The following is a 24,284-nucleotide window of genomic DNA, read 5'->3' as shown; positions in this document are numbered from 1 at the left end:
AGTAGCTGTAGGAAGGAAGTGTGTTCTCTCCTTAACCCTCCCTGTAGTCATTTGTTTGATACAGATCTAAAGACATTTGAGTACTTTGTAGCAAAACTGAGATTAAAATCCAGGTCTGTCTGACCCCAAACCACGTGCTTTTCCTAGTTTATCTCATTGAGTTTCATCTGTGGCAGGTGGAAGACACACCTCAAATGGGTGGGGTTTAGCTCATGGCTTTGCCTCCCCCATGTGTGTGAACTTCAGCAGTCACTCTGGAAGATTGTTTCCTCATTTTCAGATGAGAGCCCAACTATCATGATTTTATATTTCTACGTAATTTCATCATGAGTTAAATAAGTTAATTTATTTGTGAAAAAAACTTCGTTATATAAAAATTTAAAAAAAAATTTTTTTTTAATTTTAGTGTTTATTTATTTTTAGAGAGAGAAAGACAGAGTGTGAGCAAGGGAGGGACAGAGAGAGAGGGAGACACAGAATCCAAAGCAGGATCCAGGCTCTGAGCTGTCAGCACAGAGCCTCATGTGGAACTCGAACCCATGAACCACGAGATCATGACCTGAGCCAAAGTTGGACACTCAACCAACTGAGCCACCCAGGCGTCCCTGTTACATAAAAATTATTTTTTAAAAAGCTGTCACGGGCTGCCCGGGTGGCTCAGTCGGTGAAGCCTCCGACTCTTCATTTCGGCTCAAGTCATGATCTCATGGTCTGTGAATTCAGGCCCCACACTGGGCCCTGCGCTGACAGTGTAGAGCCTGCTTGGGATTCTCAATCGCCCCCTCTCTCTATGCCTCCCCCTTCTCAAAATATAGAAAAAACAAAAGCTGTCACTAATCTCAGTGTTGACTCATGAAATTCCAAGTTCATTTCTTTCCATTTTATTTCCTCTAGTCGAGTAGAATTGAAAAGACTGTGTGAGATCTTCACTCGAATGTTTGCTGACCCTCACAGCAAGGTAAGTCTGGGAATCCTGCCTGCTCATGCCCCCCCTGCATGCCCACGTGAGCTGTATAATACACTTCTTAAGAGTGAGAGTTCCCCATAGTGCAGTTTAGACCTTCCAGATTTAACACCAGTTTCTGCAGTAGTTGATGTTATATCTTTTAAGCTGTTTTTTTGTTTGTTTGTTTGTTTGTTTGTTTTTGTTTCTGTTTTTTGAGAGAGACGGAGAGAGAGTCCCAAGCAGGGACTCAGTCTCACGAATAGGGAGATCATGACCTGAGCCAAAATCAAGAGTCAGAAGCTTAACCAACTGAGCCACCCATGCACCCCCCCCCCCCTGCCCGTTATATCTTTTAAAAATGACTTCTGGAGAACTTAAAATGTCCATAAAACTTCGGGCTGGATAAAGTATGTTTTAAGAGTTAATGGAAAGAGTCAGATGTATTCTTACTCATTCAGATACTTTTGGGTGCCTCCTATTAGCCAAACAGTGGTGCTAGAATAAAACATTGTATTATAATGTAGTGCCCCCTTTTTTTTTTTTAACTTACAGTAGTTAAGAAGATAATCAAATATATGATTTTTTTTTTTTTTTTTTTTTTGTATCCCACGTAGAATGTGTCTATATAGGACAGGACAGAAAAATAGAAGCATTTATGTAACGGATTTATTGAAAAACCAGGTTAAACTATTTCTCCAAATAGAATTTGCTGTCCCTAAGAACTTGCTGTCCCTAAGAACTGCGGCCATTTAGCAGGTGTCCACACTCCCGGGGTCCAAGGAGAGTGCTGATCATGAGGGGATCTCTGCTGGGGGGGAAACAACACTGAGTGTGACCCAGGCCCTTTCTAGGAGTGGTGCCGAGAGGGGGTCTTTACAGAAGCTTACTTGGAGTCCAGATTTGAAGCACATACCATCAGTTGGGGAGGAGTCCTAGAGGCTGTCGGGTGCTTTTAGAGAAAGAAAATAGGGGGAATGAGTTTATTGGGGAAGTTTAAAGGATGGATAAAGGACAGAAACAATCTGTGGATCCTGTCCTTTGAGATGCTCATGGGAGCCTAGGAGAATGAATGTGTGGGTTCTCTGGTCTCTACGGGGGGGGTGGGGGGGGCGGGTGGGGGGACAGCATTTTTCCTCGATCCTGGTCTTTGAAGCATGTCTTAAAAGTCCTGTGGTGATCCTCACAGCAAAGTCCACATTAACAACATTCGTAAAATTCAAGAAAGGTTGGGTTCTAGGGCCACACAGATATCCAAAGATCTAATTATCATGATTTTTCTCTAAGGTAGTGTTTAAAAGCAGGAAGATTTTAAGCATAAGCATAAGATTCATAAGACTTACGGCATAAGGGGTATTAGGTGGTATGGGGCATTGATGAAATTTCTATTACCTGTCACCTCTAGATTGCTGATTCAGAACCAGAATATGAGGATAAAGAAGGAAATTTGTTTCCATCAGAAGGCTCTTGTACAGTGAGTTTGGAGGTCTCAGTTTAGTTCATATTTGCTAGCTGCCTTTGAGCTAAGTCAGGAATCCCTGGGGCTCAGTGAGTTATTTCTGAGCTGTCTCACCGGAGACCCCTGGTGGTTAATAGCTGCTGTGCTAGAACTGAGCAGGTCTATAATGGCTGGATTGTCCCAGTAGAGCACGACTCATTAGCCAAATAGGGTACTTCTCTCTCTGAAATCGGTTCCAGGATAGTCCACTGTGGACTCTTATCTCACCTTAGACAGCGTTAATGACTGCACGGCAGCATAAGAATTATGCGGACTGTATACCATACTTTTTTACAAGAAAGACTATTATCACTTTTACAGTATCTTCTTATAAATATATTCCTTTGCAGTATCTGAACTGGAGTCATACAGTGCACAGGTGTTTTTCCTCCCTCATCCTCCAACATCCAAATAGTACTTGTTGAGTGCTAGATAACGAACAGTAATAGTATAGAATTATGATCGTTAAAATACCTTTTTTTTTTTTTTAAGAGAAAGGAAGGAAGGAGGAAAAGCCTGCAGGAATAAACTGACACTTTTCAGTAAAGTTAATTTCTCTCAATACTGTATTTCGAAGGCATATTGAGGGAGGGGAGAGTATCAGATATCAGAGATCAGTTTGTAGTCTTTTCAGGTCTTTTAAAAAACTGCATGAAAATGGTATTAATTCACTGTAGACTAACATGGAATTTGTTTTGTTGCATGGCCTGGTTTGCGGTGGAATTCACAACAGAGAGTAAGTTCCAATCCTTTTTCCTTTATTTTTTTAAATACATTTGTCTTCTCTAATATGACCTGTCCGTGTTTTAGAGACTTTGGAGACAATTCTGAATTACATATATGAAATGTTTCTGTCTAGGTTTTCAGTATGTTTTTGGAGACTCTGGTGGATTTTATAATAATTCATAAGGATGACTTACAAGACTGGCTTTTTGTTCTTCTCACACAATTACTTAAGAAAATGGGGGCAGATTTACTTGGATCTGTGCAAGCAAAAGTTCAAAAGGCTCTAGATGTCACAAGGTAAGTTTTTAAGGACCAGACCACTTTTTTCCCCAGCTTTTGAGTTGTAACTGACATAAAACGGCCTATAAATTTGAAGTGTATAACATGATGGTTTAATACATGTGTACATTGCTAAATGATTACCAGGGTGTTAGTTGACACATTCTTCACCTCACATAATTACCATTCTTTTATTGTGCTCGTGGTAAGAACATGTAAGAGCTTATTCTTTTAGCCACTGTCAAGTGTATAATCCAGTCCTGTTAACTGATAATCACCATCTGTACTTCAGATCCCCAGAGCTGCTGCGTGTTACGTATGCTTGTTCCCTTTGACCAGCATCTCCCCATGCTTCCCACCCCCGCATCCCCTGACAACCACCATTCTGCTCTGTTTTTATGAATTTAGGGTTTTTTTTGTTTTGTTTTTTATTTGTTTCTTTTTGTTTGTTTGTTTGATTCCACGTATAAGTCAGATCACGCAACATTTATCTTTCTCTGTCTGGCTTATGTCACTTAGCATAATGCCCTCAGCGTCCATCCATGTTGTCCCAAATGGCAGCATTTTCTTCTTTTTTATGACTGAATAATATGCCATTATTTTTCTTTGTCCGTTCGTTCATCTGTTGACAGACACTTAGGTTGTTTTGTATCTTGACTATTGTAAATAATGCTACAGTGAACATGAGGTCAGAGGTCTCTTCAAGATAGTGGTTTCATCCCCTTTGTATACATACCCAGAAGTCGAATTACTGGATTATATGATGTTTCTATTTTTAATTTTTAATTAATTTATGTCTTCAAGTTTCTTTGGGAGGGGGGGTGCTTGGCACAGAAGGAGAGAGAGAGAGAAGGAGAGAAAGAATCCCAAGCAGGCTCTGCACTGCCATGCGTAACCCGACGTGGGGCTTGATGTCATGAACCGTGAAATCGTGACCTGAGCCAAAATCAAGAGTTGGATACTTAACTGACTGAGCCACCCAGGCGCCCCTTTATTTTTAATTTTTTGAGGAACATGTATACTGTTTTTCATAGTGGCAGCACCAATTTACATTCCTGCCTACAGTGCACAAGGGTTCCCTTTTCTGCACATCCTCAACATTTATAATAACTAGGAGGTGTGAGGTGATAGCTCACCGTGGTTTTGATTTGCATTTCCCTCATGGTGATGTTGAGCACCTTTACATGGATTTGCTTGACACTTGTTTGACATTTGTTGATGTCATGTTTGGGAATGTATCTGTTCACGTGGGCTAGACAATGTTGATGTTAACAAGACTCTTACAGTGTTTTTCTGGCATTCTCTTTTGTTTTTGTCAGCTGCTTGAATAAGTCCTCTCTTACACCATTTCCACATTCTCTTGTTAACAGATTTGTTGAAATGTCCCTGCTTTCCATGAGATGAAAAGTTGGCGTTATTTTTGTGAATGCTCAAGACAAATGTAAAAACAAGTATAAAACCTTGCAAATTGATCCTCTTATCTTTAAAAGACATTTTAGAGTATTTATTTACATCCTTCTGAAGACCTCAGTATTTTTAAAAAATGATTATTTTGAGAGAGAGCACGCATGTACGTATGCACACATATGTGAGTGGGGGAGGGGCAGAGAGAGAGGGAGACAGGGAATCCCAAGCATCCTCTACACTGTTAGCGCAGAGCCCTACGCAGGGCTCAGTCTCACAAACCGTGAGATTGTGACCTGAGCCGACGTTCAACCCACTGAGCCACCCAGGCACCCTAAGACCTCGATATTTTTATTTATTTATTTTTAATTTACATCCAAGTTAGCTAGCATATAGTGCAATAATGTTTTCAGGAGTAGATTCCAGTGACTCATCCCCTGTGTGTAACACCCAGTGCTCATCCCCAACAAGTGTCTTCCTTAACCCCTTACCCATTTAGCCCGTCCCCCCACCCACAGCCCCTCCAGCAACCCTCAGTTTATTCTCTGTATTTAAGAGTCTCTTATGTTTCGCTCCCTCCCTGTTTTTATATTCTTTTTGCTTCCATTCCCTTATGTTCATCTGTTTTGTATCTTAAATTCTTCATATGAGTGAAGTCATAGGATATTTGTCTTTCCCTAACTTATTTCACTTAGCATAATACTCTCCAGTTCCATCCACGTAGCTGCAAATAGCAAGATTTCATTCTTTTTGATTGCCGAGTAATACTCCATTGTATGTATATACCACATCTTCTTTATCCATTCATCCACCGATGGACATTTGGGCTCTTTCCATACTTTGGCTATTGTTGATAGTGCTGCTATAAACATGGGGGTGCATGTGTCCCTTCTAAACAGCACACCTGTATCCCTTGGATAAATGCCTAGTAGTGCAATTGCTGGGTCGTAGGGTAGTTCTATTTTTAATTTTGAGGAACCTCCATACTGTTTTCCAGAGTGGCTGCACCAGCTTGCATTCCCACCAACAATGCAAAAGAGATCCTCTTTCTCTGCATCCTCGCCAACTTTATTGTTGCCTGAGTTGTTAATGTTAGCCATTCTGACAGGTGTGAGGGGATATCTCATTGTGGTTTTGATATGTATTTCCCTGATGGTGAGTGATGTTGAGCATTTTTTAATGTGTCGGTTGGCCATCCGGATGTCTTCTTTGGAGAAGTGTCTCTTCATGTCTTTTGCCCATTTCTTCACTGGATTATTTGTGTTTTGGGTGTTGAGTTGGATAATTTCTTTATAGATTTTGGATACTAACCCTTTATCTGATGTCGTTTGCAAATATCTTTTCCCATTCCATTGGTTGCCTTTTAGTTTGGCTCATTGTTTCCTTCACTGTGCAGAAACTTTTTATCTGGATGAGGTCCCAGTAGTTCAAGACCTCAGTATTTTTAATACTTCCATCTTCTTACAAGTCACACTAGAAATCTTGCTAGTCACATATGATGTAGGGCTCCCACTCGCCCAGCTACAATCTCTGTTAGCATTCACTGACTCAGAGGTTGATAACGCATAGCAGTTGTGACCTGTTACAAGGAAAGAAAGAAGAGCTGTGGAGATTCAGAGACATGTGAAAAACTGACTGTGTGCTGTCATTTTTCAGAAACCTCTTATCTACTGTGTCTGCAGTTGTAGGTTCGCAACATACGAGTATTAGAAATTAAATAGCCTCAGAAGACACCTCGCTGTAATGACTCAGTTGCCATTTGGTGGAAGATGGAGGGTTATAGGTCAGATCAGTGAATTTTTAAAAGAATAAGCCAATGACTCCAGATCAACTAATTATCCTCGGTAGGGTAACTTTTATATGACTCAGTTACTACACACTGGAATATTATTATATATCATAGAATGTCCAAAACAGAAGGACCCACCTTCATTTTATTAATGAGGAAACAGACTTTACTTGACTTGCCCGGGTCACAGTGCGTGTTAGTGGCCATGTGGGAACTGGAATCCAGGACTGCTGGTTATTACACCGCTGTGTGTTCCCCTTACTGCAGGCTGGTCTGTGGATGTGGGACTTTCTCTCCTGAAGGAGAATGTGGATAGTATTTGCGCTTTTTCTTTCCTCTCTGGCTCCCTCCACTAACAGTAGCGCACGTCACCCTGCCATCATCCCCCATGTATGTGTCTGTTAGTTGTTTGTGACTGCGCAACATGCATTTGTTCCTCTGTGCTCTGATGCCAACTGTTTTCTTTTGGTTCCTGACCCTGTAGATCTGTATAATTTGTGCTGCTATAGAATTTTATTATCCAAAGAGCTCTCCCTTGGTATTCAGTGAGCTCAGTATAATATACTATATTTACAATAAGCTTTTCAAATGCCGTCCCTCCTTTGGATGAGCGAGTTTAGTGGAATTAAGGAACATTCCTGCGTGCCGGTGTATTACTGGATTTGTAAAGGTTCAGCCAGGGATTGACTAGAAGGGCGAGGCGGGTCCAGCTGATAGTAACTGAGTGAAGTAGACAGGAGAGACGGTGATGCTGTGGGCTAGGGAACTTCCGTAGAGAGAGGTGGCCATGTTGGCATGTGGGCCCAGTGGTCCCAGACTTCCCAAGAAAGGTCAGAAATGTGGAATAAGGCAACACATTTGAGCTTTATTTTTAAATGACACCCTGAAAGCCAGATAAAACATTTGTGAATCAGACTTGGCCTAAAGGTCTCTTCCTTCATATAGGTGAATTTGTGAAGGGCAAAAACTTTCAGATCTTTAGGGATGGCAGGAATATTAAGATTTTACTCCTAAACTTTGGTGATTAAGGAAAACCCTCTGGTTATTTTCCTGGATGCTCCCTTTCCTTTAAGAATCCTCTCCTGGGTAGATTCGATCCAAATCTCTAGAGCACATTCATTATTCAGTTTTCTCAGCAGCTGAGATGCCTAGCTATTTATGCATATTTAGGACCCATCAGTGAGTATTGGCGGGGAAGGGAGGGGAGGGCCTTTGTAATGGCTGAGGGGGGTTCCTAAGATAACAGGTCTGATTGCGAGTCTGCCTACTTCCTTTCCTTTGGCTGTGCCTGGCCACAGACACGTTTCCAGGTTAAACACGCCAGCTTATACTGAAATGGATTCTCCGTTCTCCCCTTGCTGTAGAAGGAGACAGAAGTTTTGTGTGTGGTTTGTCAAGCTCGTTTCTCTAATTTATAGCTGGTGTGAGTCACTTAAGTCATGTATGCTAAAGCGTACTTTGCTTACAGAAGTGGTCCTCCTGGCTTCCTGGGTACAAATACATGTGCTATTGGGTCACGTTTACTTTTTATTAGTAATTATAACAGTAGTAATATTAGTACCCAGGATGTGCTCCGTGCTTTGCATTTTCTTTACATTATGTCATTAAAATTTCAAATTCAGGGGCGCCTGGGTGGCTCAGTCGGTTAAGCGTCTGACTTCAGCTCAGGTCACGATCTCGCGGTCCGTGAGTTCGAGCCCTGCGTCGGGCTCTGGGCTGACGGCTCAGAGCCTGGAGCCTGCTTCCGATTCTGTGTCTCCCTCTCTCTCTACCCCTCCCCCGTTCATGCTCTGTCTCTGTCTCAAAAATAAAAATAAACATTAAAAAAAAAAAGTAAAATTTCAAATTCATCCTGTGACTTCACAGATCTGAACCTGCTTCCCCGTTCTTGTTACTATACTTCTGTAGATTGAGAAGAGTCCCTTAGAGAGGCCAAAGGAAACAATGCCGTCACTCAGCCTCAGTTGTAATAGATGTTTGCATTGCACCATCTTTCCTATTAGTGTGGAAAATACGTCTACATCTTCCTACATGGACACGATTATGCACTTTTAAACTAATGCTAGTAATTGCAGCATTTTAAGGGAAGGAGCATGGACTTTGGCTAGCCAAGAGTCCTCAGGGTTACTCAGATGTATCAAAGATGTGAAATGGCTGCAAGAAATGAGATCAGGAACAGGTGAGAAGCGGAGGGCCCTGGTTTCTGCATATGTGTTGTAGCTGGATGGGGGATTCCCTTGCTGGGTCTCCCATACTCTTTGTGGTCACCCTACAAAATAGAGACCAGAAGCAGTTGCCCAGTAGGACCAAGGAGGACAGCATGGTTAGCTGAAGCAAGGGCAGCTGTAGGCAGCCTCGTCAGGATGTAAATTAAGATTTCGGAATTGGAAGTTTTTCTCATGAAGCAGTTTCAGAAAGGTACCTGGAAAGAAGATGAGCACATTCTAGAAGGCAGGTAGGAATCTCTTTTATCGTTTGGTCTTCATTTCTAAAATAGCATACATAACTCTAAGTGTCGTGTGTGTTTTGGGACTTGTAGCAAGATTTCCCATTTTCTGGGGCACCTGGGTGGCCGAGTTGGTTGAGCGTCCGACTTCGGTTCAGGTCATGATCTTGCACTTGGTGAGTTGAGCCCCACGTCAGGCTTTGTGCTATCAGCACAGAGCCTGCTTTAGATTCTCTGCCCCACTCTGTCTCTGCCCCTCCCCCTCTCAAAAATAAATAAAACATTTTTTAAAAATAATAAGTAAAAAAAAAGATTTTCCATCTTCTTAATTTTATATGTCATGTCTATTACTCTAGTATTTATATAAAATGGAAAGTACAATTACCTGGTGTAGAGGCTTGCTTCCGTGTCCATCAGACTTATCTCTAGTGGTATATTTTTGTTTCTGAGATGGTTTTGCATTATTTTTTGTAACGTATCTTTCCTTAAAATGAGCACTTTCTTTCTTCTCTTAAACCTAGGGACTCCTTTCCATTTGACCAACAGTTTAACATTTTGATGAGATTCATTGTGGATCAAACTCAAACTCCTAACCTCAAGGTTGGTGACTATTTGTCATTACAATTCAACCTCTAGAAGTCAAATTTGCTTAAAATGTCCTTTTTTGTACATGACTCGTATTTGGCTGTTATGAATAAGTCTGCTGTGAGTGAGCATTCTTACACAACTGTTTGGGGCCATGTTTCCATTTTTCTTGTTTGAGTACCTAGGAGAAGAGTCACTGGTTCATTGGGTGGGTCGTGTTTAATGTTATTTTAAACTGTTCAAATGGTTGTACCGTATTATATTTCTACCAGCAATATAATGGCAGGCCTAGTAGTTCCACATCCTCACCAACATTTGAGTAATTTTGCTGTTTTCCACCGTATTTAAACTAGAAAATTCTGGTGTGTTGATATAAGGTATCTTACTGAAATGTTTTCCATATTAACGTTCTAACACATGAAAATTAATTGTCACGTATTTTGGAAAATCATAACTATAAGACTGAATTTGAGGGAGGGTATTATTAATTTCAATTAGGTCGTGTACGTCATCTCTTCTTCATTCATTAGCTTTTGTTGGGGTTTTAGGATAGCTGCAATCAATAACCGCCCTCTTCTCCTAAGGTCAAAACCAATTGAGGCATCAGTGGAGAAGTTAAGGTAGAATATCAGCGTGATTGCTAAAAATGCTACCTTGCAAGACGTGGCCTAGGATGCCCAAAAAACAATACTAAGTGCTTCCTGGTCAAGCGGCAGAGTCGTAATCCCGTGGCCTGCCCATGGGGGCTCATGCCCTGCAGGTGTCTTGCTGCGTATGGGAGGAGGCAGAGCAGGCCTTCTCCACAGGCACGGTGATCTAAAACTGAAGGAGGTTGATCTGTATGCCAGTCTTCCTGTTCCCAAACTTAACCTGTCAGCCATTTCATGCTTTTGTCCCTGATGGACGTGGCTCTGTGTGAAAACATAGATCCAGGAGAAAGGAGGGGTCCCCTCAATTGTATTTACTTTTCTCTGATCAGAATTCTATTCAGAGATTCATAAGTGTACCTAATGAGTATAATTATTGGGTCTTTCAGGTCAAAGTTGCAATCCTGAAGTACATCGAGTCCCTCGCTAGGCAGATGGATCCAACGGATTTTGTAAACTCTAGTGAGACGAGGCTTGCAGTTTCTAGAATTATAACCTGGACGACAGAACCAAAGAGTTCAGACGTGAGAAAGGTATGTCCGCGAGAGCTCAAGTGCAGCTTTAAACACACCGTTCTCAGGCATGTGTTAGGAAAAGAAATGTACTTGGGAGCTTGCACACCATGCCACACACCTACATGGGATCCTTTATTACTCCTTTTCTGTGAAACCAAGACTTTGCTGTTGCCCCTTACCTTCTTTCTCCAGTTCCACCTAGTCCCAGTCTTCCAGCATCAAAATGAAAATCGGAAATCGTGTATGATTGGTTTGTGGTTTTCTTAGGCATCTATTTTATTCTTTTTAAGTGAGAAATCACTCATGGTTTAGTGTCTCTTCAGGCCATCGGTTTTCCACATATCAGTTTTGTGACATGGACTTTGAGGACAGAATTGAAAATCTAAGGCTGCCTGGCCACAAGGTGCCTCATAGCAAAAGGTGGCTGAAAATTTGCTAAGAAATGAATTTCTGAATTTAAAAAGAGCAAACAATTTCAGATTACATACCATACTTGGAACACACTCTGACTTGGGGAGTGACATGGGGAGATAGAATTCAGATTTTGGATGCACCCTGATATCAAGGTGTTGTTTTGTTAGTTTATCAGCTGAAGAATATTGGCTACTTTTTTCAGAAATGACACATTGAGGAGCGGATAACATAGGAAAGAGCACAGAGTGCTATTATTTCTCTTTCAAGATAGTACTCTGCATCAGGACTATTACAAAGATTAATTATTACATGTGAAATGCTTTGTCAGTTCCTGACAAGTTGTAAGCACACCGCACGCGTAAATTACTGTGTTTGTCTCTCTTACTCTCTGCCTGTCGATGTCGTTCTGTGCTTGAGCTTCCCACTGCTTGAGTTTGACACGTGGCCATTATTCTTTTTACTTTATGGATAAACTAAGTAGCCTTTATGAAGTACTCTTAAAAGCCAGCTTTCTCAGTTCTGCTTCCAGACTGGAGGTACGTGATTTTGGTTATTTGTGTATAATCACGAGCCTTGCATTTTTTCTTTTGTACCACACTCCTTCCACCCTTGGCCCTACCAGTGGAGTTGTTTGGCCTTAAGCAGAGTTGATAATGTGGACCACTTGGGTCCAGCAGGAAAAAAGGAAAGGAGAAATCCAAGCAATAGTTAGCAGGAGTGGTAAATTTCCAAATGCCAATAAACACTTAGCTCCTCTTCCATTGAAGTTCAAAGACAAGAACAGAAGAATTCTGTAAAAGGTTTCTTTAGAAGGGTTACGGATCATGTAAGTCCTGTGTCCATTGTATAGTCATAAACTAAGCTGTCCAAGGACAAGGAACAAGGGCAAATCCTACTAAAGCACTCATTCAAAATTGTTATCAAAGAGGCATTTCACTGGCAACCTCTGATTTAGCCATTAAACCAGTTTGGGATTAGGGAGGTACAATAGGAGGTGGTTGAATGATTTGCTTGGTGTGTAAGTCACAAACAGATATTTCTGTTGTAGTTTTTAAAATCACAACAGTGGCCAAAATACAAAAGCCTTAAGGGTAGCTTTCTGCCTTTAGTCATAACATGTAAATGTGTGTGTGTGTCTATGTGTGTGCCTTTTGTAATTGAATGTTACTTAAGTATTCCTTGCTGTAGGACTGAAACATTGTAGACTTACGTATTACCGTAATTCTAGCCTGTTGAGGAGCAGTTCACTTTCATCGTATCCTCCACTTTCTCTGGACGTGCGCATTAAAAACTTGAACTACAATTTATTTTCCTAACTTTTCTAAGGAGGACGTTATAGGAACTTTCTTCCTTGAGTTATTTAGCCTTAGGCTCCCAAGGCTTGAGTCAGTTATGGTTAGGATATTAAACTTATTGCCAGAAATCATGTGGATAGTTTACTGTTTGATCTTCAACACTTAATGTCAGTCATTTTGGGTCACGCGGTGCTACTTCACAAAGCCTGGTCTCCATTGGTGTTCCACTCCTGTTGCCTGCCCTCACTTCTTCCCCTTCCCCATGTCAAGGACTGCTCAGCACCTCGCCTTCAGACTGAGTTCAGATCCAGGTTCTGGGCCAGTAATCCTGATCTTCAGGAAATTTGGAAAGCTTTTTTATTACATCAGTAGTTCTCAGTCCTGGCTCCGGTTAAACTCTGCCTCCGTTCCTGGGCTCTACCCCAGGTAATTTGACCTAATTGGCATAGTGTAAAGTGTGGACATTGTTTTGGGTCTCATTGGGATTCCCTCCACCGTTGGCTGTTTTTTAACGCACAGAGTTGCGACCTGGTGTTTTAGACCATTACCCTGGAGTTGCACCTCAAGACATACAAGCTGCTGGTACAGTGTTGACCTGGTTGCGATCGATTCCCTTGGTCTGAGCCTTCATCTGCAGTATCTTCAGGCCTGGAGCTAGACTTGCTATTCCCCAGGGACTTCTCACCTCCCTATTTTCTCTCACCCTGTATCTCTGCACCTAGCACAATACCTGTGTGAGCAAAGTAAACATTTCATAAATAGTTTGAATGAATTAATGAATGATAAATGTCCAGAAAGAGGTGATCTCATTTTAGGTAGCATTTCGAAGCCATTATTTTCAAAACCATAATGTTGGAGGCCCCCTGTTTTGACTTCTGTGTTCGTTTTCTGTTGCATACTGAAACACCACAAACTAAGTAGCTTGAAACTACACACATTTATTATGTTGTCATTCTTTTTTTTTTTTTTTTTTTAATGTTTTTATTTATTTTTGAGATGAGAGAGAGCATGAGCAGGGGAGGAGCAGAGAGAGAGGGAGACACAGAATCCAAAGCAGGCTCCAGGCTCTGAGCTGTCAGCACAGAGCCCGACGCGGGGCTCGAGCTCACAGACTGTGAGATCATGACCTGAGCTGAAGTCGGACACTTAACCAACTGAGCCACGCAGGCGCCCCTGTGTTGTAATTCTTTGATTCAGGAATCTGGCACATGGTCTTTGGGTCCTCTGCTTAGGGTCTTAACAGACTGAAATCACGGTGTCATCTGCGTCTTTGGTCTTATCTGAGGCCTAGTCTTTTTTTAATCACTAGTTCTTGGCCGAATTCCATTCCTTACAGGAGGGCCGAGGGGCCTGTTTTCTGGCTGTCAGTAGGGGACATTCTCAGCTCGTGGGCCACCTGCCAGCCCTGCCACACCTCCCTCTCCCCAGCTTGGCAATTTGTTTCTTCAAAGCCAGCAAGAGAATATTTGGGGAAAAAATTTCCCCAAACTTCCCAAATGTGATGAAAAACCTTAGTCTACCCATCTAAGAAGCTCCATAAACTCCCAGTAGGATAAGAAAAGATCCCCAGATAGACACATCGTAATCAAACAATTGAGAGACAGAGACAAGTAGAGAATCCTGGAAGTAGCAAGAGGGAGGCAGCCAGGCATCCCCCAGAGACCCTCTGTAAGACACACAGCTGGTTTCTCCTCAGAAACCGTGGAGGACAGAGGCAATGGGATGGCATTCAGCGTGCTGACAGAAAAAACCTGCCAAGCAAATATTCTCTGTTCAGCAAAACTATTCTTCCCAAGTGGAGGAGAAATTAAAATGAAGCCAGCACCTCCAACCTTGCTTCAGGGCTTAGGTCACACCCACCCAGGATAATCTCCCCTTTGATGACCTAGAAGTCAACTGACTGGGGAGGGACTTTTCATTACACCTGCAGAGTCCCTTCTGCCGTAACAATTAGGGGAATGATGTTCCATCATTCACAAGTCTCACTCTAGGGGAGAGGATCGGACAGGGATTGTATGTGGGAGATGGGAGTCTCGGGGGCGTCTTAAGTGTTTTGCCTACCAAGGCTTTATCTCACTTTCAGTGAGTTGGCAGGAATCTTCCACAGTTATTTGTTAATTCACTAACTCTTACTTAAATAGGGAGCTTTTTAATCTAACTGTTCAAGTTGTGGTGAGGGTCAAGATGCATCTCTGCATCCTGGGTACCCTCTAGGGTTTTGTTTTTTTAAGTTTATTTATTTATTTTGAGGGAGAGAGAGTGCGCGAGTGGTGGAAGGGACGCAGAGAGGGAGAGAGAGAATCCTAAGCAGGCTCTGCATTATCGTTGCAGAGCCCAATGCAGGGCTCAATTGCATGAACGGTGAGATCCTGACCTGAGTTGAAATCGAGTCGGACACTTCACCCACTGAGCCACCCAGGTGCTTCTGGATTTTTTTTTTTTTTTTAAATCATTAAAAATGTCAGTGGCTGGAGGGGCACCTGGGTGGCTCAGTCAGTGAAGCGTCCTACTTTTGATTTTAGCTCAGGTCATGATCTTGCAGGTTCGTGGGTTTGAGGCCCGCGTCGGGCTCTGTGCTGACAGCCTAGAGCCTGGAGCCTGCTTCGGATTCTGTGTCTCCGTCTCTCTCTGCCCCTCCCCTGCTCACACTCTGTCTCTTCCTCTCTCTCTCTCTCTCTCAAAAATAAATAAATGTGAAAAAAAGGGTTTTTTTTAAATGTCTGTGACTCAAGATTGCTTGGCTTTATACACATCCAGCATTGTTGTTTGATTAAAATAGGTGCATTAAAGCACGGTATTTGGATATGTTCTTTTGCCCCATAACTACTTACCCACAGACTGTACATTAGGGCACTGCAGATTAATCCTTCATGGAGACGGCATCACTTTTATTTAAATGCTCTCTTCTGATGTGCCATCCAATGGACATTATATAGATACAGATGCTATTGTAAGTAATGCAAACTGCCTTGCACAAGAATTTGGACCATATTTGAAAGCTTATCTAAATGAACCGAGCACCTAAATAAATTAAAATACTTAAAAATTGGGATGTGATATGTATCACTCTGCTCTAAGATCTAAACTTGTCATTATCATTTTAAGGCTGTAAAAAGTAAAACAGGAACTATTTTTATCTGGGTAAATTAAAGCACCCTGTCTCTTTTAAATAAACTTAATGTTTTGCACCATCTTTCATTTGCAGTTACTAAAAGTTTCTATCAGGTGCTAGGAAAACCTTGGTGATTTAAAAAAGCACTATGTGATCATGAACCAAGTTTTCCTATTGGTGTCCTGCTTTAATTTCTGAAGAGTAGGGCAAGATTATATTCTAAATGTTAGAAGAACCCTTCAGTCTGAAATTTGTGCAGTAAACCCTCATATTGGCCCTACTCTAGAGAACATTAATTTTCTGCAAACAATACTTGGGGAGTTTGCAGACAGTATAATTCATCCTATAGGGTCCTATTTGGGAAAACAACTTAACTCTAATAGAACTCTTGATTTGTTGACTTCAGCATTTTTAATATTTTTATATTTACTTTGTTTCCCTTTTTATCTCCGTGTTTTGGGTGTTTGTTGTTGGAGAGAGAGAGGTGTTTAAATATTTAAGATGTTTTGAAGAGGAAGGAAGAAGCACGGCCAAAACCAGAACACAAGCCAGTCAGCAGTGGAGTGGGCTTACCAGGCCAAGACTGATGGGGGCCAGCAGGAAAAGCCCCACCCAGACCCTCACTGGCCCAATCTGTTCCCAGAGTAACCTTGTTCTTGTTTTAGGTGCGGGAGCACTGACTGTCCTGTTGGCCAAACTGTACCTTTCTGAAGGAACTGTGTTTTGTGTTCATATAATGTATTAACAGGAGGAAGTGGATTCTAGAGTTTGACCGTCCTTTGACTTCTGCCCCTGCCACTTGGTGGTGGTGCGAGCTGGCAGCTGAACCTCAGAATTCTTGTTTGTTCTCCGTAAAATGGGAATAATCACCCCTGCCTCAGGCTTTATTGGGGGGGCCTAAATGCAGTATAGAAGACATAGGTAGAGACTCCTTCATTTGCTATTGCAGCCTCTGCAGCCCCGTGGGAGGCTTGTTTTGGTTTTGCTCTGTTATTTGTGAAGCAAATGGAGAACTCAGGTTTTTTCCAGCATTAGGAAGATTTTTTTTTTCCCCCAGTCAACCAAAGGGAATGTAAATGCAGTAGAACTTTTAATGCTATGTTTATATTTCAGGATTCAGAATCCCTGTGGGTTTGCGTAGCATACATGATTTTCTACCATTGAGCGCCTGCTTTGTCAGATGAGATAGCAGATTTAGCCCCCGAAATGCCGTAAATGAAGTCATGGCAAAGAAACCTGGAAAGTATATAAAGATGCTGTTGTCTGGATCAGGAAGAGAATAGAAATAGCCCTCAAAAGTTGAAATTTCCAGCTGAAAAATTTTAATGTCTACTTACAGGTAGCAGTGTGGCCTAGCCACAAAGCTCAGGATTTTCCCATCAAACAGGGTTTGAGGCTCAGCTTAACTGTGACTGGCTCTTTCCAGAAATGAGTTGACTTTTTTGATGTCTTTGCTCAAGAACGCTACTGCTGCCAGCAACAAGGCTGGGTAGGAAGCACCTAGCAAATGGTAGAGGTTTGAAACCAGTAGTTACCGTCCTCCTGTTCTTAGAGCTGCTAGATTACATATGTCCAGGTGATGTTGCAAAAGAAGCCACATACTTTCACAGCTTACAAATAACCCTGGTTTTAGCACTTGCTTCTTCTCTCATTAAATCCTACCGCCTTTCCTGTTTGTCAGTCCCCGCTTCAGCGTAGTCGAGTAGGTGAGGATTTCCCCACTAGGTCAGCTTCCACCTGCTCTGGGCCTGGAGAAGGAAACTTGGAAGAAAATTGTAAACAGGTAGATTTTAAACTATGTACTAATTTGAAAAAAGACACTTCACTGTTTGCATTGTAGATTATTAATACTGATTACCCTTGGCAAGACACTGAAAAGATTGTCAAGAAACCTAAAATTCATATAATACTATGTTGAATGTGTGTGTGTGTGTGTGTGTGTGTGTGTAAAGGTTTGTGTTTTGATGTGTTTTATGATTAACTACCTGCCCAAAACAAAAAGCTATGTTGAGTGTAGTCCCCTACCATATGCAAGATACTAAATAAGGAATGTCTGGAGGTTTTGAAGTAACCTTTCTTTGGCGATTTTCTAAAGCAATTTTAATGACCATCTGGAGGGAAGCAATAATTGTTTAATAAATTAGAAACCTTCTCTTTCTCCCAAAGTTTAAGTTTTCCCCAGTTAATACCAGTGCTGAAGCATTTGTCAAAGGCTTTATTGATCTCCTGTCTCAAAGAACTCTTTCCTGCCTTCAAGGCAGTTAGTTGATAGCCCCGGGAGTTCTTTCCATAGAGTGACTGTAAGATTTGAAGGACCTTTTGCCCTCATCTACCAGTTTCTACTGCTGAGTGGGCGTGAGTGGGAGTCGGTTCCTTTTAAGTTGCCATTTGGTCTTTAAAATAAAGGACCCTAGAGTTGTCCGTTAAGAGAAGTCAGCAGCAACCTTGCGTTTTTGGTCTGGCTGCTCACTGGCCCTGCCTCTTATGAAAGGCAAGAGTTCAATGATGGAACAAGAACAGTGGTGCACTCCACTTTTTGATCCATTATTGAACATGAGCTGTGCCCCAAGCTTTTTAAAATGAATCTCTTCAACTCATCCCTATGTTTGGAGTTACTCCTTTAAAGAGAATGTATTGATGATAATGATAAATATAACCCAGTTTTTTTCCTTGTTTGGATTCTAGTATTCTGACTTCTCACTAACACAGAGAGTTGTAGATAAAATATTTTAGGACCATACAGTCTCATTCCTTTTAAAACTGTGATATAAAATATTTTTAAATAACAGATTTAAATCATATTTTCTACCCATTTCTGGAGCTTGGACCTCATTAGAAAGGATTTTACTTTGAAAACAGCTTTAAATCCCCAAGGGTGACTTTTGAAAAATGTATAAAATCATTTACATTTCATATTTTGGAAAATGTAAAAATAAGTTACATTCATTTATATGTATAAATCACCACACGTACCATCTGTCCAACGAGTTATATTTTCAAAATTCCTCCATCTCTCTTTTGGATTTCTTATCAAAATTCACCGTTAGGGTTATTGAAAGAGAAGTTTCTGTAGTGGGCCAAAACGTAAAGTCTGCTGTGATGGCTTTCCCACGTGACTAAGTCACTGATAGCACATGGCCACTAGTTAGCACAATTTCTAGGCCTATCGTCTTGCGGCTCTTTTGTTCCTGAAAGATTCCGCTGATTTTTATAATTTGCTTCGTAAAAAACCTCAAGTTAGTTTGTGATATTAGATATCCTGTCATTCTGGGAAGAAACACGTTTTTTTTAAGTAAAGGTAGTGGCACATTTCACATAAAAATACTGATACATTTTATAATTTTGAAATGCCATTGTCATTCATTAAAAAATAAGTCCCTAAACTTTCTTACTAAATTGGCAACATTTTCCTTTTTTCTCTCCCTGCTAAAACTCAAGTCTGTTTCTTTCTTTCTCTTTGAAGTGCATTTTTTTTTGCATGCGTTTTTTTCCTAACATCTAACAAAAATGTCTTTTTTTAATGCACAGGTTACTTTGCATGATTTTTGGAATTTAATCTTATACAAATATAAAGGTCAAGTTAATGTATATTACATTGGTGGTGAAAAAGATTCCTTCAGATAACTATTAAGTATGTTTCAATAATATGAAAATGTGTAGTACAATCGGTAATAGTGTGTTTTGCCTGTGTCATGAAAGCACACGGGCCCCTTGGAGTTTAATTTGGATGGAAAGGCTACTGATGACTGTATTTGGAGGTCAAGGGGAGAAAGTAAGATACTTTTGTCCAGTCTGTGCTTAATAAATGCTTTTGATAGGTCTAAAATCTGGTTTTTGATTCTGTAAAAGACATTCTGATATTTTAAAATTCATAATTAATTTTTATTTCTGGTTAAATACATTTGGGTCCTTGGATTTTTTTGTTTTTCTTTCTTCGGATACAAATAGTAGTTTTGTCTTAACTGGGCCCAGGATTAATTTTAACATTGTGAAAGCATTGAAATATTTCGTGGTGTTTACTTCCAAAGCATTTCTCAAGCAGATATGTATTTTTTAATGTTTGTTTATTTTCGAGAGAGGGAGAGAGCAAGCGGGGCAGGGACAGAGAGGGGGAGAGAGGATCCAAAGCGGGCTTTGTGCTGATAACACAGAACCTGACATGGGGCTCGAACTTGCGAACTGCGAGATCACGGTCTGAGTCAAGGTTGGCCGCTCAGCGGACTGAGCCACCCAGGTGCCCCAGCAAATATGTTTTTTGTAACACCTTATGTCACGGGTAAAAATATTCCAAAGAATTACTACAATCCTAGAAATTTTGAGTCTTTGGAAAAATAAATGTATCCTTTTAGTCAGAAGAGTATGTGATGCATTTTTCTTTCTTTTGACTCTCAGAAATTTGTAAGAGATGCCATTATATACCACAGTCTTCTCTTGGCAGTTGTTCTAAATCAAAACCCTTGGAACTAATTCCTCAGGCATTGTTTTTTAAGCTCACTGTGCCTGCTGCTACTTAGAACCATAGAAAGACTTGCTGGAGAAATCCGAGTCTCATAGGGCTACTGTTGCTTCAGCTCATTGCTTTCCCACCTTGCTGCCAGAGTGCTCGATGCAGTACGTTGTCTCAGTTAATAAAGTAGAACGTTTGCCAAAACACCGAATTTGTACCATATAAGTCTGGTTTGCTTCCCAAGGACTGGCCTTTCTCACTTGGCAGGTGCAACAGGGGTTTTTCAGATGTATTTAAACTCTTTCTCTAGATTTTCTCAGTCACTCAAAGTGGAGCTTGAGGAAAAGTGGTTGTTCAGGTTAGCCCATTGGCAGCTCCTGTAGAAACTTGTTCCTTCCAGGGGCACCAGGAGCCCTGTCCAGTGCTGACTTGGTAGAGTGAACCATCTTCAGCCGTTCCATGTCCTCTCGTTGTTTTACTTACGTACTTAGCAGCTTTGTCCCTCGTGCTAGACAGCATGGGGAAGGTCATTGAATATGAACATGCTGTGGATATCCCAGGCCAGGGCGTGAAGGTGAAACGGGGGCGTATTTTCCAGATTGAAGTCAGGCTGTTTATAACCGGTGATCCTGTTTTCTCCAAATGCCTTTTGTGTGTGTGTTTTATGACGAAGCTGTCCTCTTACTATTGTTTGACTCATATGAAGAAAGTTTTGTGAGACCATTTTAATGAATGTTTTGACCAGAATACGCTGTTGTCCATTACATAATGAATCACATCTTCTTTTTCCAGGCAGCACAAATTGTGCTGATCTCTCTGTTTGAATTGAACACTCCCGAATTTACCATGTTACTTGGTGCCTTGCCAAAAACCTTCCAGGATGGTGCCACCAAACTCCTGCATAACCACCTCAAGAACTCTAGTAACACCAGTGTGGTGAGTGCCTCAGTCACGACTGGTGCCTCTGTACTGACCGTGACCTCTGCGAGTCCCTTGTCTAGACTTGCTCTGATAGAATGGCCAGCTTTCTTGTTCTCTTTCAGTAAACTGTGGGCATCTGGAGGGTGGGGGCGTGTCTGGCCCCTGCAGTAGTCCCAACGAATGAGCGAACCTAGTGTTTAAACGTACTCTTTTTCTTAAGTGAGATTGTTCAATCCGTTAAATTTTTACTTGGTCACTTAGCCCTTTGTTCACTGAATTACTTATGTTTTTCATGCTATAAAGATGGAAGGACTCAATTGTGTGTGTGACTCTGGCACAGGTGACATCAGACGGTTCAACTTGAGGAACCCCTGCGTGACAGCTATCCGTTTGGGGTGTATCTGCACTTAAAATTGGCCTTATCATTCTTTAAAAAAAAAAAAAGTCACCCTGATTGTGCAAGTATTTATCTTATTTCATTCTGCTTTCACCCCAGGGCTCTCCGAGCAATACAATTGGCCGGCCTCCCTCCCGACACACCAGCAGCAGGACCAGCCCCCTGACCTCACCCACCAACTGTTCCCACGGGGGCCTGTCTCCCAGGTAATGCCATTTCCCCAAAAGTGAGGAAACCACCCCAATGTCCGTCCACCCCATTCCTAGGTTTTTAGACCAAGCTTAACACCAAAAAATGGATGGGTATCAGGAGATCATGGGGTCTAGTAGTCTGTATAATCTTGGGCAAAGCAGTTGACTTCTATGGCAAAATGGCCAATTTGTGCTGAATGTTCTTGGAGATTCTTCCAGCTCTAAGAACTCCCTAGTAACTTAAAGATTTTAAGGCTAAAGCCACATTTAGTACTGTTTCACGTAGAAACGATTTAGAAATTCATCACCTATTTTGTAAGTGGTAAGAGCACCTTATGGTATTTGTCATCTAAATAAATCCCTTGTAGTCCCACACAAGGCCTAGGGTAGTTTTCCAAACCAGCAGTCATTCCAGGCATAGTTGCTGTAATTACGGGCTCACGTTTGAAGCAGACTCCTGCTCCAGAGAGGTATTTAGAACCTGAGAACTGAAATTAGATCATCGTTTTCAGACTTTGCTGGGACCGTGCAAGCATTGGTCTTACAGACTCTGAGTCAGTGGCTTTAAATAAGAAAAATGCCTTGTCCCAGCATCTGTAGACTTCTCCATCTGGCCAGAGCCTGTGGAAATCTCTGCATGGTGACTTTAGTGACCCCCCCCCCCCCCGGTGTGTGTTGGAGCCTTCCATGGCCTCACACTGAGTAGTGGCCCTAGAGACCAGACTTGACAGTGCCCAGACGTGTGAGGGTCGTACGTACATGCTGTATTTGTCTCCAAGAAGGCCACATCTTTGAGGTCTCTGGGCACAAGGATCGGAGGCTGTGTCTTCAGGGTTGCCGACACCAGGATGACAAGAAGATACTTCAAGTATATGCCATCTTCCCTTCAAGGGTTGCCTCTTTAGTAGGAAAATATTACAAGTGCTTTAAATTCAGATTTTGAATGATCAAGAGTCTCCCCAAATCTTCTGTCATGACCAGTGAAGTCCTCTTGAGTTTCTCAAGTTGTCATCTAAGTATTTGGAGCATACCAAATTTGTATTTTTCTCTTGGTGACACAAAGTGTTTTGTATACTTACAGTATCCTACCATTTGTATTGCCCTACTTATAATCTCTCTAAATGCCCCTGGTGCCATGTTTAGGTAGAATGAAGAATGATGTCACGTCTCCAAGTTTGGTCTGTGTTGTCATGATTTTGGCAGGCTGTTATGATCAGACAATTGAGATCAGAAGTGAGTGAAAATATGTCTGAATTTCCCCAGGTGTCACTGAAGCTCTGCTATTTTTTTTTTTTTTTTTCTATGTTAACATCTGTATCTTAAGCATATGGCTAGTCTTAAATGACCAGGGTCTGCTGTTAACGGTAAAATCAGAGTTCTCTTTCTTGGGGCAGGGGAGTGGGGAGGGTTTTATGGAAAACTTGTATTCTCTGTAAATTGTTTCTTTTGTCTAGAAGTAATACTTCACCATTAATTGGGAAATCTGCTCTTCCATAATACACGATTCATACTCCTTATCTTTTATTTCATTATTAGGGTGGCACATTCCTTAGGTAATAAGCAAAAGGTAAAATGCAAGTTAAGTATTTTATTATTATATGTGCTACTAGTCTAAGTAAAGGATCAGTAGCGGCTGCTAGCATAATCCAGCAGAGCTAAGAATTGGCTGGGTGTTAATCTTCATGGATCCCCAAATTATTAAAAATTTAATTTATTTTTCCAGCTCACCATTTATTTTTAATTGGTCTGGTCATAATTTTTATTGTCAGGATTGCAGATCAGTGGAAGGGATTAATTTTCAATATTAATATCATTTTGAAGATTAAGGCCAGTGGTGGCATAAATGTTTTCTTGTCAACAAATTCCTCTTTAGGGAATTATTTAGTTGTGTGGTTTCTTTATTTTTTAAAAGAATGTGCCCTCCGTCAGTGCGTACCTAGCCAGATGGCCTTAGCCAATTTGAACTCACAACCAAAACTGTCCAGAAGTGGGAAAAAAGGCTTCCTGTCATATCACTGGAAATACTCAAATAGGCCTCATACTTTCACCAGGAAAATTATAAAAGAAATGAACTCTTGCATTAAATAGGAGAATGGACGAGGTCACCCCATTCCTAGGGAGGCGATAGACAAGTTCCACCACACATAATCCCAGAGTTTTCTGAGCAGTGCTCTTGAGGCATTTATTTTCTGTGACCTGCAGTTCTTTTGAATCATCTTAACCATAAAATGTTAGCTTTGTTATTCTTACAGGAAAAGTCATTACCAATTACTGCTTTTTAATCTAATTTTTTTGTATCAAAACAAACTGTAGTATTTTTTTTTAGTCCCAAAATTCTAATGCTCAGATCATGGTGTGTTATTAGCAAATATTCTAAAATGATGAAAAAATCTGATTTGATAGTTACAAAAAAATTGCTAACGAGGAAGTTGTTTTTGCAATAGTATTAGAGAAGCCGGAGCTAACACTAAACCTTGGTGAAACATTCCATTAATTGTTTTTTTGTGTGAAGGAAGAATTACTCCTTACCCCTAGCTAGTAAACAAATACTGCTGGGTATTTGAAGAGATTTGTAACCTGGAGTTTTGTCTTTAAACACATCTGTATATTTTAGCTCATTTTACCCAGTGTGATTTGTGTTAAATGAAAAACCGAGTTGCAAGGGGCTTCAGAAA

General features: G+C 41.2%; 1 protein-coding gene across 1 annotated transcript in view; it reads left to right on the top strand.

Moving 5' to 3' along the window:
* The window catches only part of CLASP1 (cytoplasmic linker associated protein 1), a 272,017-nt gene that overhangs the window by 205,952 nt on the left and 41,781 nt on the right, over nucleotides 1-24,284 (top strand). Inside the window, exons 27-32 of the mRNA XM_049616225.1 lie at nucleotides 895-958; nucleotides 3,301-3,464; nucleotides 9,607-9,685; nucleotides 10,707-10,850; nucleotides 20,893-21,036; nucleotides 21,518-21,624. Of these exons, the coding sequence (XP_049472182.1) occupies nucleotides 895-958; nucleotides 3,301-3,464; nucleotides 9,607-9,685; nucleotides 10,707-10,850; nucleotides 20,893-21,036; nucleotides 21,518-21,624 (702 nt within the window). The remainder of the gene's footprint in view (nucleotides 1-894; nucleotides 959-3,300; nucleotides 3,465-9,606; nucleotides 9,686-10,706; nucleotides 10,851-20,892; nucleotides 21,037-21,517; nucleotides 21,625-24,284) is intronic.

The sequence above is a fragment of the Panthera uncia genome (genome assembly GCF_023721935.1).
Source record: "Panthera uncia isolate 11264 chromosome C1 unlocalized genomic scaffold, Puncia_PCG_1.0 HiC_scaffold_3, whole genome shotgun sequence".
NCBI lineage: Eukaryota > Metazoa > Chordata > Mammalia > Carnivora > Felidae > Panthera > Panthera uncia.
The sequence above is the reverse complement of the archived record's forward strand: the minus strand, read 5'-3'. Positions and strand labels throughout refer to the sequence as shown.